At 45.5% G+C, this 15,993-nt stretch overlaps 1 protein-coding gene across 2 annotated transcripts in view; it reads left to right on the plus strand.

The window, feature by feature from the left end:
• GALNT13 (polypeptide N-acetylgalactosaminyltransferase 13) overlaps positions 1–15,993 on the plus strand; it is a 152,085-nt gene that overhangs the window by 103,306 nt on the left and 32,786 nt on the right. For both annotated transcript variants that reach the window (XM_083494134.1, XM_083494135.1), the window contains exon 9: positions 11,425–11,564. In XM_083494134.1, coding sequence (XP_083350260.1) covers positions 11,425–11,564 — 140 coding nt within the window. The remainder of the gene's footprint in view (positions 1–11,424; positions 11,565–15,993) is intronic.

Here is a 15,993-nt window from a genome sequence, read left to right on the forward strand (position 1 = left end):
ACAATGCCCCATTTCTCTCCTCAAAACCACCGGATTTGTCTTCCTCCCCTCTGAGATCCCTGAGTTTCCCCTGGGCGTATGCATCCTGCACCGTACCCTCTATCAATTCCCTTTGCCCCACCAAAGTCGCCCCACACACCCAGCGGTCCTCTGGAATGATATGGGTTTCTTCGGGTGCTCCCTCCCCCTCCAAATATTCAGGTTTGCGTGAGAGAGCGTCCGCCCTAACATTCTCTGGGCCTGGCACATAACAAATCTCAAAGTTAAATTTGGAGAACTCTTGGGCCCATCTCAACTGCCTTTGGTTGAGCACTCGCGCCGTTCTCCAGTACTCTAGATTTTTATGGTCCGTGCACACTTGCACTTTATGTTGTGCACCAACTAGCAGATGCCTCCATCTCCGGAACGCCTCATGAATAGCAAGCAGTTCTCGGTCGTACACCGTGTAGTTCCTCTCGGACTTGTTCAGCTTCCGCGAGAAGAAGGCACACGGACGCCACTCTGACTCCTCCTTCCCCGGCTGCAGAAGAAGCACCGCCCCTATGGCTCTGTCAGATGCGTCTGTTTCAACCCTTAGCTTCTTTCGTAAATCCACATGCAGAAGTTGTTCTTCAGAGGCGAAGGCCCTTTTCAGTTCCTCAAACGCTCGCTCCGCCTCCGCCGTCCATACAAACTTCTTTTTACTGCTGAGACAGTCAGTGATGGGCGCCGTCAGATGGGCGAAGTTGCGGATGAACTTACGATAAAAGTTTCCAAACCCTAGGAACCTCTGCACATCCTTCTTGGTTTTGGGTGTTTTCCATTCCAGCACTGCCTGTACCTTGCCGGGATCCATGGCCAATCCCTTGTCTGACAGGCGGTACCCCAGGAATTCCACCTCCTTGGTATGGAACCGACACTTCTCCAGTTTGACCCACAGCCTGTTGGCTTGCAGTCTGCTCAACACTTCTCTGACGTCTCTCACATGTTGCTCCTCATTCTCAGAATACACCAACACATCATCTAGAAAGGCAACGCAATTCTTGTAGAGCAAAGGGCCCAGCACGTGGTTCATAAAAGATTGAAAACACGCGGAGCCTGCTTGTAATCCAAATGGCATAACGAGGTATTCAAACGCCCCCAAAGGGGTAAACATGGTGGTTTTCCATTCATCCCCTTTCCTTATGCGTATCAGGTTGTACGCCCCCCTTAGATCCAGCTTTGTGAAAATCTTTCCCTTCCTCACCCTGGTCAAAATATCATCAATTCTGGGCATAGGGAACGCCACCGGTTCAGTCACTGCATTCAGCCGCCTAAAATCACATACAAGTCTCGGCTTGTCCGCATTTTTTTTGTCCACAAAGAACACTGGGCTCCCCCCTGCTGCTTTGGACTCTCTGATGAAGCCTCTCTTCAGGTTCTTGTCAATGAACCCTCGCAACTCCTGCATTTCCCTGTCTGACATGGCATACAACTTGCCCACGGGAAGCTGTGCTCCTGGGAGTAAATTGATCTGACAATCAAAGGGTCTATGAGGTGGTAGTTGGTCAGCTTCCTTCTCGCTGAACACGTCGCTGAGATCTGCATACTGTGGTGGTACCTTCACCTTCCCCATTACTTCAGTCCCTGCTAGGGTGGCTTGGGCCCCTGCTGAACCCTTCTCCCCTTTGCAGTGTTCTAGGCAATGTGCTGAACCAAAGGACACCACTCTTTGATGCCAGCCAACCAGCGGATCATGTAGAGCTAGCCAGCTCATTCCCAAAATAATGGGAGCGCCTCCCAGGGTGGCCACATTAAACGCTATCAGTTCTGTGTGCCTTGCCACCCTCATTATCATTGGGACAGTCTGCAAGCGGACTCCTCCTCCCAACAACTCCCTGCCATCAATCGTGGTCACCTGCAGGGGGTTGCTTAAAGGGATGGTCTGTATCTGGTGTTCAGCAGCAAACTCCTTGCTCATAAAATTGCAGGAGCTGCCTGAGTCCAATAGCGCCTTTATTTTTAGGGGGTGCCCATTCTGCAGCTCTAGGGACACTTCAATCACTAGAGCAGGTCGAGGAGCTTCTGGCACGGGCACTTTCACTGCTCTTTGGCCTGGCTGCAGTGCCCCAATTGTGGCAACCAGGCGTTGGCTTTTACCTGCTCCGCTCCCCCTTCTTCTCCCCCCTCAACAGCTCCCACCATCCCTTGCCATTCCTTCCTCTGGGGGCAGACTCTGGCAAAGTGGCCTGGCTGTTGGCAGAGATAGCATTTCCGGGGGCCCTTTCCCTCCTTCTTAGCTCCCTCGCTGGTTTTTGAAAATGCGCGCGCGCGCGCTGTTCCGATTTCCATCGGCTCTGCCGGCGGGAAAGCTGGCTCAGGAATGTCTGGAATGCGGAACTCCTTCCAACGTTCCCCTCTCCCTTCCCGCCTCTCCAAGGCTCTTGCCTCCTGCCGCGCTCCTATGGTCAGCGCAGATTTGGTCAGCTGATCCATAGACTCCGCCCTGGGGCTCCGTGCCAGCTCGTCTTTCACCCCCGAAGAAAGACCTTCTTCAAATAGCATTTGAACGGGTGCCGCCGATAAATCCCAACTCAGTCTGTGAATCAGCATGGTAAACTCAGTCCAATATTCACGGACAGATCGACTTCCCTGCTTACAAGCCATTAGCTGTCTGCGCACCACCCCTTCCTCAATATCGCTGGAAAACATGATATCCATTGCACGAAAGAACTTCATTGTGTCCTTTAGTATGTCATTGTGCGTTGCCATTAGGGGTCGAACCCAGTCCCGCGCCCCTTTCTCAAGATGCCCAATTACAAAAGCAACTCGCGATTCCTCATCAGGGAACTCATCGAACTGCACATTAAGGGCATATTGCATCTCTGTCCTAAAAGCATGGTAGTCCTTGGGGTCCCCCCCAAATTTTTGCACCAATCCTGGTACCTTTCTGGGGAATTGCGTGGCTCTCCCCTTCTTGTCTGCATCCTGAGCCCTTCTCTCCTCCAACCTCGCCGTCTGCAGGGCCAGTTGAACCTCCAACGCTCGGTATCTATCTTCCAAGCTTGGACCAGCTCCAGCCCCTGCTCCTCCGGTTCCGGTTGGTTCGCTCATGATGCCTTCTCTTGCACAGGCAGCGTACAAAGACTGTCGGACTGCTGTGAGGGTTTGATTAGCTGCTTGTGCGTGAAAACGTGCTCCCTCAGAGTTTGTGCGACCCCACAAACCTCCGTGTGTGACGGAGCTCCTCAGACATGTCTGCTCTAGTCACTAGTAGAGTCCGACAGTGGCTGTCTGCGGAAGCGTTTCCAGCAAAGAAGTTCCTTAACGGAAACGCGTCTCCTGGACTCACGGCGTGACAGTTTCCTGCGAGGTGTGGGTCTGCCTATGGGAGACTCCGATACCTCCCCACTGTTCTCGCTGGAAGCCTCCCTGAGCCCTCCCTCCTGCTCGCATTCCCTCAGAGACCCACTCCTCCCCCTGCTGGTCCCTGCTTCAGCAGTTGAGTCTCTTTCATCCTGCCTGAGTCCCTCCACCACCTGATGCTCTGATGGCAGTTCCCTGACAGATATGGACCCAAATTTTACCCTTGTATGAGCAGAAGACACTTTTGCTCATACAAAGTGGGGTTCTGAATTCCCTTTCCACAAGTGCAGTGGGTCTTTCCCTCTCTCCTACTGCTTCTTTCGCTCCCTGAAAGCCACGCCTGAGCAAGTCAGAAATACCTTTTCAGAGGTCTGTAGCAGAAAGAAATAGAGAAACACCTGTTGCACAAGTAAAACTCATGGAGTTTTTGAATCCGAACCATTGTTTAACTAGTATCTTTTGAGCTTTCGTGTGCAAGCACACTTCTTCAGATACATCTGATGTATCTGAAGAAGTGTGCTTGCACACGAAAGCTCATACCAAGAACTAACTTAGTTGGTCTTAAAGGTGCTACTGGAAGGATTTTTTTTATTTTGACTATGGCAGACCAACACGGCTACCTATCTGTAACTAGTATCTTTTGAGATTTTCTTGTGTGTTTTTCACTCAGTGATGGGGCCTCTCCCACCCGATTTTTTTTCTTCTCAGATAACAACATGATTTATAGGTCCACTGCTGGGGATAGCAAGAATGGGGGATATGTTTGTGTGCCTATGTAAGCAAGAATTTTGCACAAACAAATCTTAGAAACATATTTCTTGAACTTAATTCTGGAAGAGCTGAGCTGTAGCCCTTTCTCACTGTTAGAAGCAAAGCTATTAACATCTTCTGATATAGATGGGTAGACTTTTCAATTTGCGGGTAGGATCACACTGAGAATGTAGTTAATTGGAGATTAGCGGGTCACAGGATGAAAATACGCAGCATGAAGCAGAAACAGAATGTCGTTCTTCCAAACTGCAGGGTGTTTGAATTAAAAGCCTTTATTTTCTGCCTCAGGTGTGTGTGTGTGTGTGTGTGTGTGTGTGTGTGTGTGTGTGTGTTTACACTCCAGGAAACCATGTCACGATACCTTGAGATCATACAAAAACCTGCAATCATTTTAATGTGTTTGATCCCTGCTGTTCAGTTTTAATACTGATATCTATGTGAATGGTTTTGCTCCTCCCAAGAAGATTGGCAGGATTAAAGATAATTATGTCACAATCACATATGACAAATATGTCTGGTATTCAGGCCAAGGAGTTTCAACCACTTACCCATAGCACTTCCATCTTATCAGGATTCAGCCTTAGTTTTTTGCCCCCATCCCAGCACTGCCTCCAAACACCTGTCCATCACCTTCCCAACCTCTCCTGATTTTAATGGAGTGGAGAAAGAAAGAAAGCTGCCATGTCTTCAGCATACTGATGACATTGTGCACCAAATCCCCAGATGGTTTATATCGGGTGCACAACCTGCAGTCCTCCAGATGTTGTTGGACTACACCTCCCATCATCCCTGATCACTGGCTATGCTGGCTGGGGCTGATGGGAGTTGTAGTCCAGAAACAATTGGAGGGCTGCAGGTGGTGCACCCCTGGTTTACATAGATGTTAAATAATACAGGAGGCAGAATGGGCAGCCCAGAAGCCACTGGGTTCATTCAAATCTGTTGCACAGCCCTAATTGTGGAAAGCAATTGTGCCGCAGGTAGGAATGGGGGAGAAATGAGATTCAGTTTGCATGTAAAGGTGTGCTTACTAAATCAGCACTTTCCAAAACAATACAAGAACTGAAACAAAACCATTTTTTGAAATTTGCACTTCTTCAAATTTTGCAATCCAGCTCTCTACCCAGGTAATGTGTACAGAAGTACATATGTGGCTTAACTTGCACATATTAATGAAATTAACATACAAAAATGTCTTATATTACTTTGCAAAAATGTGCATATTAGAATAAATTTGCACTAAAATGCTGGTAATTTTTTCTGGGATTTTTTTTTATATAAGAAACGCTTTTGTGGAAATGTGGATAACTGAAGTTAAGATTGAAAAAAACACACGAGAGAAACTGAAACTGACAGATTTACCCATCCTTGTTGCAGGCCTGGCTTTGTGCTAAAAAATGGCACTTTGTCACAGTTGCTTGGATTAACTGCAGAAAATGACAGAACACAGTATTTTACATTATGAGGAAAAGCTCAGACTCTCAGAAATTGAGAGGGATGCTATTGCCCTGTTTTTACTTCTTTCTAAAGGCTTTTATAATTTACAAATCAAAATGATTATATATGGTGTTGGAAGTGACAAACGTAGAGGTTGTGATAGTGGGTTTCTTGGGGAGAGGCTTACAAAATTTATTGTTACATGCAAGTTGTGAGGTTCCAGGAGGTTACCCAGAGTTAATGTTTCCTTTGGAAATGTGGCACAGCACAGACGGTGGTGTCTCTATGATATATGGTCTATTTACACATGTATACAACCCAAACCCAGGACGGAACAGTTCAAAGCATTAACACTCCAAAAAGGTTCATGCTTCTCTCATAGCTGTAGCCTGGGATCTGAAAAGACCTCAACCATCGCTCTGACCCTCCTTCCAGCTTGCTGCTTACAGGCCGAAACCCTTTCCCCAAGAATACGCCACAGCAAATTTAAATCCTAAAAACTCCAAACTCTTTTTGTCTCTGCCCACTGGGGTCCACCCATTTGTGTCTGGCACGGAGTCCCCACTTTCTTAATGGCTCATTGCCTTGCCTTTGTTAGATTAATGACTCATACTTCACAGGCATTATCAGGCTGGCCTGGCTATTCCAGCAATTGAATCCCTACTGGATCTTGAAATTCAGGGGTTTTAATTAAATTCTAACCCTTTACTGGTTCCAGGAATTTAGGGGAGTCTTTCCTCACATAAACAGGGGGGAACGCAATACATCAGTCAACACATGATAATTAACCATATGCCTCAGATGTGTGCTTACCCTGTACGAGAAACCAGGCTTTTAGCATTACAGCTCCTGTTCCCTGAGATCAATTATCCGCCACAGTCAGGCATCTGCTGTCATGATATTTAGGCACCTACTGAATACCTTTTCGTCATTGTTGTTGTTAAAGAAGGCTTTCCCTGAGGTGCAGCACAATCATTTATGGAAGATCAATTTTATATTTGATTAGATGGTTTTTGTTGTTTTTAGAGTTTGCATGGATGGGTTTTTTATTGTTTTAGCATTTGCTGAATTGCGCTCAGAGCTTGTCTTTCAGCGTTTTATCCTGTTTTTACTGCGTACACAACTTTGATGGTTTTATGCCATGAAGCGGTCTATATATTAGAAGAAGAAATAGAAGAAGAAGAAGATCATCATAAAGTTAGGCAGCAGGAATGACTTCTATGTTGCATGTGAAAGCAGCAGTTTTGTAAATGTGGTGCCCACCCAGTGGAACACCTTCCTGTCAGATGTCAAAAAGATAACCAGTTACATGACCTTCTGTAGATTTTTTTTTCCTAAGAAGAAAGAAGCAGGAGAAGAAACAGAAGGAAAAAAAATGTTTTATTGACCTGTTCGAAACAGCACCATTGGTATGGATAAAATTTTGTCTGTGTGAATGTATTAGCTTACTCCTTCCCTAAACAAAGACCCAGGAAACAGCAAGAAAGCATCAAGAGAGAAGTTCTCATTTCTGCCCTGACAACAGAACAAGTTTGTAACTGGAGACAGAGCAACAGCAACTGCTCAAAGTCAGCCATAGTAATCGATGCTGCTGTACTTTATCAGACTTCTGAGAAGCATGCAAACTTCAGCTCACTTGGTGAGCTGATGGATTCCTAGTTGTTCTCTCTTAATCCCTGGACCTGTGTTAATTATCCTACTTTACACTTTCCTATCATATATTTTCTCATCCAACAAATCAACCCACCTAAGTGGGTCATCGCATTCTATAAAGAGATTTTGCATAGTAATTCTGCTTTCCAGGGCCACTTTTCACTTGACATTTTGTGGCAGAGATGGGAGACTACAGACTCGGGGACAAAATGTGGCCCTCCATATGTCTTGGTTTGACCCTCAGGACTCTTCCCAGGCCACATCCACTTCCTAGTTACAACCCTCATTGGTCCTCCTTTGCACCCACCTTAGTGGTTTTGCCTGGCTGGAACGTGTCTGTGAACTCTGCTTCTTGTCTGGATGGAGGGTAGAGAGGGATGTCTTAGTGTGTATAGAAGCAAGCTTGTTCTGTAATTGTAACATTAGCATTCTTTGTCCTGCCTATGTCTGCTTCTGACTCCAACCACCACTGGCTTGTAGCTTTCAGAAGGCTGCCTATGAGGAAATGTGACCTTTTGAACTGACAAATGTCCTGCACCCTCTCCCATAAGATATTAAGGAGGAGTGGACATGGTACTAAATACCCAGGTTTAGGGACTCTAGAACCTGGATATAGAGCTGCAGTATAAGTTCTGAGTCACCCTGTAATTAGGTACTGTTCAGACTTCAAAATGTATTTGGTCATATGAACCTGAGGAGTTCCAACATGATTGAATTAACATTCTACAGCAAGGCCATCACTCATCTTATTAGTGACTGAACCTTTCTACCCTCACCTCTCTGTCTATTTCCAAACCGTGTCAGTTTCAGATTGTTCCTTAATAATATTAATTCTGTCCCATTGCCTCATAAATCTTGAATTAACCCCCCCCCCCCCCGCGAAGATTCATATTTGAACATATTTTTCCACAATATATGCCAATAATCCAGAATCCCGCACACGTTGGCAGAGTGTGTGTTAGCCTGCTGTACCCCTGCTCCAACCCTTTTCATGACGTCTTTAGGGTGTTTTGGGGCTACTTCCTTGTTTGCCGCTGTGTGCATGCGTGCAACCGTGAATCAGTCAGACACACCTAAATCAGGATTTGCTTGTTTGTTGTTGTTGAGCTTTCACTGAGGTCTTGTTTTGCTGGCATAGCAAAGGCAAACAGCAGCAGCATTGGAGAGCTCAGAGGTGACACCATAAAGTCTTCAGGGTAGCTTTGGATGTTATAATTAAGCAGCCACACTGGATAAGCAACTGATGTGTGTGCATATGTTTCTGTGTGTGTTCCTAGTGCAATGTGTCTTCTCTATGCTTAGATGGATGAGTCCTATCTGTTTGGACGCCCACACATTTCCATAGTGAAGTTAAGCTACTTCTCTTTTTGCACAAATCGGCTCCACCTCTTTGTGGGGATGCATTGCAGGCGAGCCACCAAGCCGCCCCCCTCAGCGTGGGGGGGGGGGTTGGAACTGCGTCCTGCCTTATGCTGGGGAGGCCCGGGTATGCCAGTTAGCCAAGCGGCCAATCAGGTGGCTTTGGGGCGTGGCTGGGGCCGATTTAAACCACAGCGTGACGCTGAGTTGCCCCTTTTCAGCCTCGCACCGTGGATCTCCTGCCCTTTCTCAGGTTGCGCCTTTGGCCTTGCTATGGACTTCAGTTGGTCACCGTTGAGTGGCCTGGTAGGACTTTTGCCACTTGTCAAATTGGCACTGGCCACTTGGTTTTCGCCTACCTCGTAGCAATCGTCACAATTCTGTTAGGGTGGTGGTTAGGCATTGGAATAGCAGTGTGTGGGGGAAGGGAGGTGCGGCCATCACCTGCCCCTCCGTGCTCAAGGGTATTCTGTTAAAGGAATCCAGGGGTGTGGATCTCATCCGAAGCTCGGGGAGGGGCGAGGGCCATGCCATGACCCCAGTGGGAACCGAGGGGAAGCTCGAGTCGATCCACATTGGTGGGGCTCTCCCTACTGGTGATTTACCCTTACCAGGCTCCCTCCAAGGCGGGCAGGAGTCAGATATAATCTGTTGATGCCAATGCCTAAGCCAATACTGCTCATATTCTGTAACCAATAAAGTTGTGGCCTAAATTTTGCCCATTAACATTAACCTAAAATTCTGTGTCCTTGTGTCTTTATTCTCATGGGGGTGGCTTGGGGCTTTGACACGCAATATTCAGGAAGCATGAAAAGCAGGTGTATGGGTCAGGTAGGCATCCGCTGTTGCCTATTGATTGTACTGTCTGACACTATCCAAAGCATCATTATTAATAACATTTACAAGGCTAAATATTTGAATCTAAAATCTGCAAATGTTTGTTTATATTATGACAATAATTTTTTCTTGCGAAGAACAATATTGAAATTTAGACAAAATCATCTGCACAGGTTGGCATACTTATTACACTGAATCCCCATTCACATGAGTAAGATGTGGACATTCTTGTATGTGAGTCTCTCTCTGTGTGGGTTTTGCATTCCTTGCTGGGAACAGATTTATTCTATTTGAAAATTCATCGAAAGATTTATATAGTGTTGAGTCTTGGCTTTTTGTGGGAAAACAGTTCCACCTGCTGGATGCTGTGTGTAAAAGTCAGCATTTCATTGAACGTATTTAAGCTACCAGTTAATTTCTCTTAACTAGCACCGAGGAAAAAAAACCTATTTAGTCTTAGCTTTGCCACTGCTGCTGTTGTTATTTAAACAAAAACAAAAAAACCCTATACTTTCAGTTTGCTTTTTGGTCTCCCCTCAAAATTTGTCTGTGCCTTCTGATCATTTAACTCAGGCTTTCCAAGTAGTGACACTAGAAATCTGAAACACTGTTCCTATTGAAACCAGAAAGGCAACTGTCATCTGCTGAAAACAGTTCTGCCCACCATTTTTTTATTTAATTTTTGCAAAAAAAGCAAGTATTTCCCAAACTTTCCCCCCTGTGAACCACTTAGAAATTGCAGCAGGTCTCAACTGACCGCATAATGATATTTCTGCCTGCTGTAGCAATTGTAATGTGCCGTGATAGACGCCGTGTGGTTTTTAAAATTGTGCACTGCAGATTGCAGTATAAATAAATTATATATGCCCTTTTTCTGAAAATAAAAGGGAGTAAGTTACATTAACTATTCCTTGCACTTTGATGCCACTGAAAAGTACATTGCGAGATCGTTTTTATCAAATGCTGCTTTTTTCCGATATGACAGGCCTCCTCCTAATACATGGTTTAAACCAGTGCTCACAAGATAAGAAAAGGCCTGCGAAAAGCTGCCATCTATTCTTTGATTATATATAGGGAATAGTTATAGCAGGCTTAATGAATGTGATGGCAATTACCTGGAGGCTGCCCAAATCACCCATTCATGGTCAGTATGCCACAAGGTCAACTCTAAAGGGCTCTTAGCCATACACATGCAGCTTCTACACTGTAGTGTGGCTAGCATCTAGCATTGGTGGTGTGTAGCATGTTGCACAGGTCAAGAGCCCTTGAAATTGTACAGCTGTTGTTAAGGTGATAACAGCCTTCATGCATCTGCAGCTATCTTTCAGTCATGCATGCTCCTTGCATCTTTGTTTATTGACCTAACAGTATGAAACTAGCAACCACGTGCATATATACTTTTCCAATTTCCATCACAATTTTCCCCCCCTCCCCTTAGCTCAGCTAGTCTACAATTGTATCTGCCATACTTCCATTTTTCATCAGGGTCCACAAGCTGTCAGAAGACTGATCTGGTGAAACGTACATAAATGTAAAAAGAACTGATTCATTTATGCTAACAACACCTGATGGTGTAAAGGCTACAATAATTGCCTGTCTATGCTGGTACCATCACTTCTGTAACACTTTTCCAGATAAGAAATTAAACAATACTGGCAACTGCAGTGCAAATGTGCATGTAGGCAAAGTTTTTTTTTAAAGTCTTTTTTAAAATAGCAGGCTAGTTAGTAATCTCTTCTCCATTTCATGACACTTTAGTGTTGCAGCAGATACAGGCAATTGTTTTTCCCCCAACAAATGGGGAATTCAATCTATAATATAATATATTCAATCTATAAATAAAACATTTGTTTATGAAGTGCCTGTCTGAAAGTTATGCATTTACAATAACAAAAATAGGGAAACGGAGGTAGGTAAATTGGGAATATCATTAGTGTACTGTAAGCTTTTTTAAAAATGTAATTAACTACTCATTGTCATTGGGGATGGTTTAAAAGAATATGAATATTAATTACTATTTTTCCTCTGAATTTCTTTTTACAGGAGTTGTCAAAGTGGATTATGGAGACGTATCAGTCAGAAAAGCATTGAGAGAGAACTTAAAATGCAAACCGTTTTCATGGTACCTAGAAAATGTCTATCCAGACTCCCAGATTCCCCGACGATATTACTCCCTTGGAGAGGTATGAATTATTTATTTTGCACAAGGATGGTCTTTGGTTGTTGTTGTTTTAAAAAAAAGATCATCTGAAATGAGCCCAGGGCTTTTTAATTGTTCCCTGTGCAGCCCTTGACACTTTAAATGTTATACATTTAGGTAACTTTTAAGTAACATTTTCTGAAATTATGTTAACATTTTGTTTTTCATGTGATGAGGGAGAAGAAGGTGTACTGTGTGAGCTCTAACTCCACTATCAATATCAGTGTTGCTCTTCACAAGTTGGAGGAGTACCGTATTTTTCGCTCTATAGGACGCACTTTTCCCCCTTCAAAAATGAAGGGGAAATGTGTGTGCGTCCTATGGAGCGAAGATGCCATAGCCCCACGACCCTCTCCCGGCTGGAGAGGTGACGCGCGGCTATGGCAGGAGCCTCTTTAGCCGCGCGTCACCTCTGCAGCCGGGAGAGCGCGCGCGGGGCTAAAGAAGCCCCCCGCGACCCTCTCCCGGCTGGAGAGGTGACACGCAGCTATGGCAGGAGCCTCTATAGCCGCACGTCACCTCTCCAGCCGGGAGAGCGCGCGCGGGGCTAAAGAAGCACCCTGCGACCCTCTCCCGGCTGGAGAGGTGACGCGCGGCTATGGCTGGAGAAGTGACGTGCGACTATGGCAGCAGCCTCTCCGCTATGCCTTTCTGCTGCTCCCTGACCTGCTCTTTGGGGCTGGTGGTGGGCTTCTCCCCGCCAACCCCAAAGAGCAGGTCGAAAGGAACCTGAAGCCTGGAGAGCGAGAGAGGTCGTTGTGCACCGACCCCTCTCGCTCTCCAGGCTTCCAAGGTAGCTGCCTGAACGCACCTTAAACGGCACCTTGTTTTAGAGCGGGAAAACAAGAGGGGGAAAATTCTCCCTCTCTCTGCGCAGTACCTCCTGCCACTTCGCTGAAGGGGCGCTGGGCAGAGAGGGGGAGAATTTTTCTTTTCTTGTTCTCCCCCCCCTCTAAAACAAGGTGCGTCTTATTGTCCGGTGCATCCTATGGTGCGAAAAATACGGTAACTTCTGAAGCTGTGTGTAGGTGCTTTGTGTAATTTGGAGGCCTGGGAAATCAAGGTTTTAATGTGTGAAAGGGGGCTCCACACATTGAAAATGTTCTTCATTGTAGAATTTATCCTTCCAACTCCTGGATGGTGTGGAGGCCAGGGCAGAGCTAGTGTGCTTATCCTCACTCTCTCTCTCATTGCACAAGAGGATTAGAGCTAAATCTCCCAGTTCATCCTAGAGTGTCTCATGCCTGAGGCCTCTCCTCAGTCCTTCCTCCTGCCACACATAAAGTTTGAGAAAAGCGAACAGGAGGAGAAATTGCAGGTGACTTGAAGGATTGTATCCCCCCTCCCTCCCAAAAAACCCTTCACTTTCTTGATTCTTCACAATACAAAAACCTAAACAAAGATGGTTGTCCAGTATCATGATTTGCATTGCATATGTGCCGTAACTTTAAAAAAAAGGAATGCTTTCATTTCTGCTTTAGACAAATCAATTGCTTAGATGCCTCTCCAAAGATCTGTGTGCGTTGTGAGTCATGGGAAATCATTTCCATGTTCACTGACATGAGATCTCCTCCTGAATTTGGCTAAAACTTTTGAAATCTGCTTTCAAGTGTCCCACCCCACCCCATCCCACCCCGGAACCAGAATTTAGAGATTTGGTGCAGTCCAAATTGTCAGATAATTTGCTACTGTAATCTTCCCTTGTCTTTCATCTCGTTTAATTCTTAAATGCTGTACATTTTTTTGTTTGAAACATCTGGCAGTGATGTATTTAAAAAGGGGAGGCATTTGCTTTACAAATGACATTCATCTCCACTTTTAGAATTATAAATTACAATGCCAGATCAGGTTTCACTCCAAGGCTTGTCAGTCGAAACCAGGTTTAGAGAAAGAAACCTAATAATAATTCTGGGACATTTTTTAAACGGCACACTTAACAGGCGTGAAATAATGAGAGTTTTGCCACGTAACTGACAGTTCAGGGAAACTAAGGTAAGTGAAGTTATGAAACAATCATTAAAAACACATTATTTTCACCAATAAGTGCTAGGTTTCTATGGAAACAAGAGGAGAATTTCAAGCAGCAGCTGTGAAATAAATATTGCTTGTCAGTTTCAGCTTCTAGCTGTCCACTGAGCTTATGAGGACACCCCACCCCCCAGACTCCTGCAGATAGAGCTATGAGGTTTGTCGCAGGGATAGGAAACCAGGTGTTTTTGGATTCCAGCCAGCTCTAGCAACAGCAGGAGATTCCAGCAACACTTGGAGGTCCACAGGTTCCCCATCCCAGCTGTACAGGGAATAGTAATAGTAACTGTTGGCACAAAACTTTCATCGACACAAGCAAGTCTTGTAAGTTCATCAACATTCTTCAACAGCAGGATTTTATTTCTTTTTAAGAAAGTGGAGAGAAACAAGTTTGATGAAAAAGCCAAGTCTAAACTTAAAATACAGCAATACAGTGGTACCTTGGGTTACAAACGCTTCAGGTTACAGACTCCGCTAACCCGGAAGTAGTACCTCGGGTTAAGAACTTTACCTCAGGATGAGAACAGAAATTGCGTGGTGGCAGCGCAGTGGCAGCAGGAGGCCCCATTAGCTAAAGTGGTGCCTCAGGTTAAGAACAGTTTCAGGTTAAGAACAGACCTCTGGAACAAATTAAGTTCGTAACCAGAAGCACCACTGTATAACAGTTATGCAGAAATATGCAGTGTGCTAAGCATGTCTGTTTACAGGGACGCGGGTTGCACTGTGGGTAAAACCTCAGCGCCTAGGGCTTGCCAATCGCATGGTCGGCGGTTCGAATCCCCGCGGTGGGGTGAGCTCCCATCCTTTGGTCCCAGCTCCTGCCCACCTAGCAGTTCGAAAGTACCCCTAAGTGCAAGTAGATAAATAGGTACCGCTTTATAGCGGGAAGGTAAACGGCGTTTCCATGTGCTGCGCTGCTGCTGGCTCGCCAGAGCAGCTTCGTCACGCTGGCCACGTGACCCGGAAGTGTCTCCGGACAGCGCTGGCCCCCGGCCTCTTAAGTGAGATGGGCGCACAACCCTAGAGTCAGACCCGACTGGCCCTTTACCTTTACCTTTAAGCATGTCTGTTTAGAAGTAAGCCTAAGCTTAGGCCACATGACCCGGAAGCTGTCTGTGGACAAACGCCGGCTCCCTCGGCCAGTAAAGCGAGATAAGTGAGATGAGCGCCACAACCCCAGAGTCGGTCACGACTGGACCTAATGGTCAGGGGTCCCTTTACCTTTAAGCATGTCTGTTTAGAAGTAAGCCTAAGCAAGTGTGTTTAGGGTTGCAGCATTCATTGATTTCGTCTGTTTGTCATGCAAAACAAACAAACAAACTCACTGCACTAAAGGCCTCCAGGAACAGAGAAGCACATCTCCTCACTCTCTGAGGATTATATTCATAGAATCATAGAGTTGGAAGGGACCATGAGAGTCATCTAGTCATGCTCTACCGACTTTATAAAAGCCAATGGTTATTTGGATCTGTTTCCTGCAGTGAGCAGAACCCATGGCTCCCTTGTAAAGCAGAGAACAGGAGTGAAGAAAATCATGACATTCCTTATTTCACAAAGCTTAAAATTAGCGGGTACACAATGTATAATGCCTGTTATTACAAACGAGAGACTTCTGTTGTTCACATCAGCATTTATTTATTTTTCCCTTTCCCTTCTTTTTTATTTGCTTTCTTTTCTTTACTTGCTACTTATGAAAATTAAAATGAAATTTTAAGCTTTATTACGACTTTCTGTCATAATGAGGACTGAGCATCCTTGGTAGGCAGGGAATGCTGATTGGTTGTTTGAGATAGAAGTAAAACCATGGGAGAAGGAATGGGATGAGCAGCAGGTTTGTTTGGTTTTTTTGTTATTTTGCCTAGCTTATGTATCTGTGTATTTGTTTATCAAACGCCACTGAGGGGGTCTAGCAGATGTAAATCACCCACCAAATTGAGCAAGGCTATTTCCACCTAAAATCAGATTTAAATAGATCTAGATCAGGGGTAGCCAATGCGATGCCTTCTAGATCTTGTTGGACTCCAGGTCCATTAATCCCCAACAAGCCTAGCTAATTGTCAAACCATGGGAGTTGTAGTCTAAAAACTTATGGGGAAAACCACATTGGCTACCTCTGACCTAGATAATTCCTATCATCCAGGGGAAAAACCTGGAACTACCCTGACTTTGAGCACCTTGAGGAATATTAGAGACTGGCTAGATTCGCCCCCCCCCCCAATACAGTGAGACTAAGGGAACTTTCACTACTACCTCTTTCAGACTTGCTAGACCTACAACTACCTGCAAGAAGGCATCTACCACTCCCACTGCTCACTCAGCTAGTCTTCCCCTGGCACCTCTTATTAGCAAGGAAGTGCAAGGTCTTAGTCTCATCTTTCCAAGAA

This window comes from Podarcis liolepis, assembly GCF_965112155.1.
Source record: "Podarcis liolepis genome assembly, chromosome: 1".
NCBI lineage: Eukaryota > Metazoa > Chordata > Lepidosauria > Squamata > Lacertidae > Podarcis > Podarcis liolepis.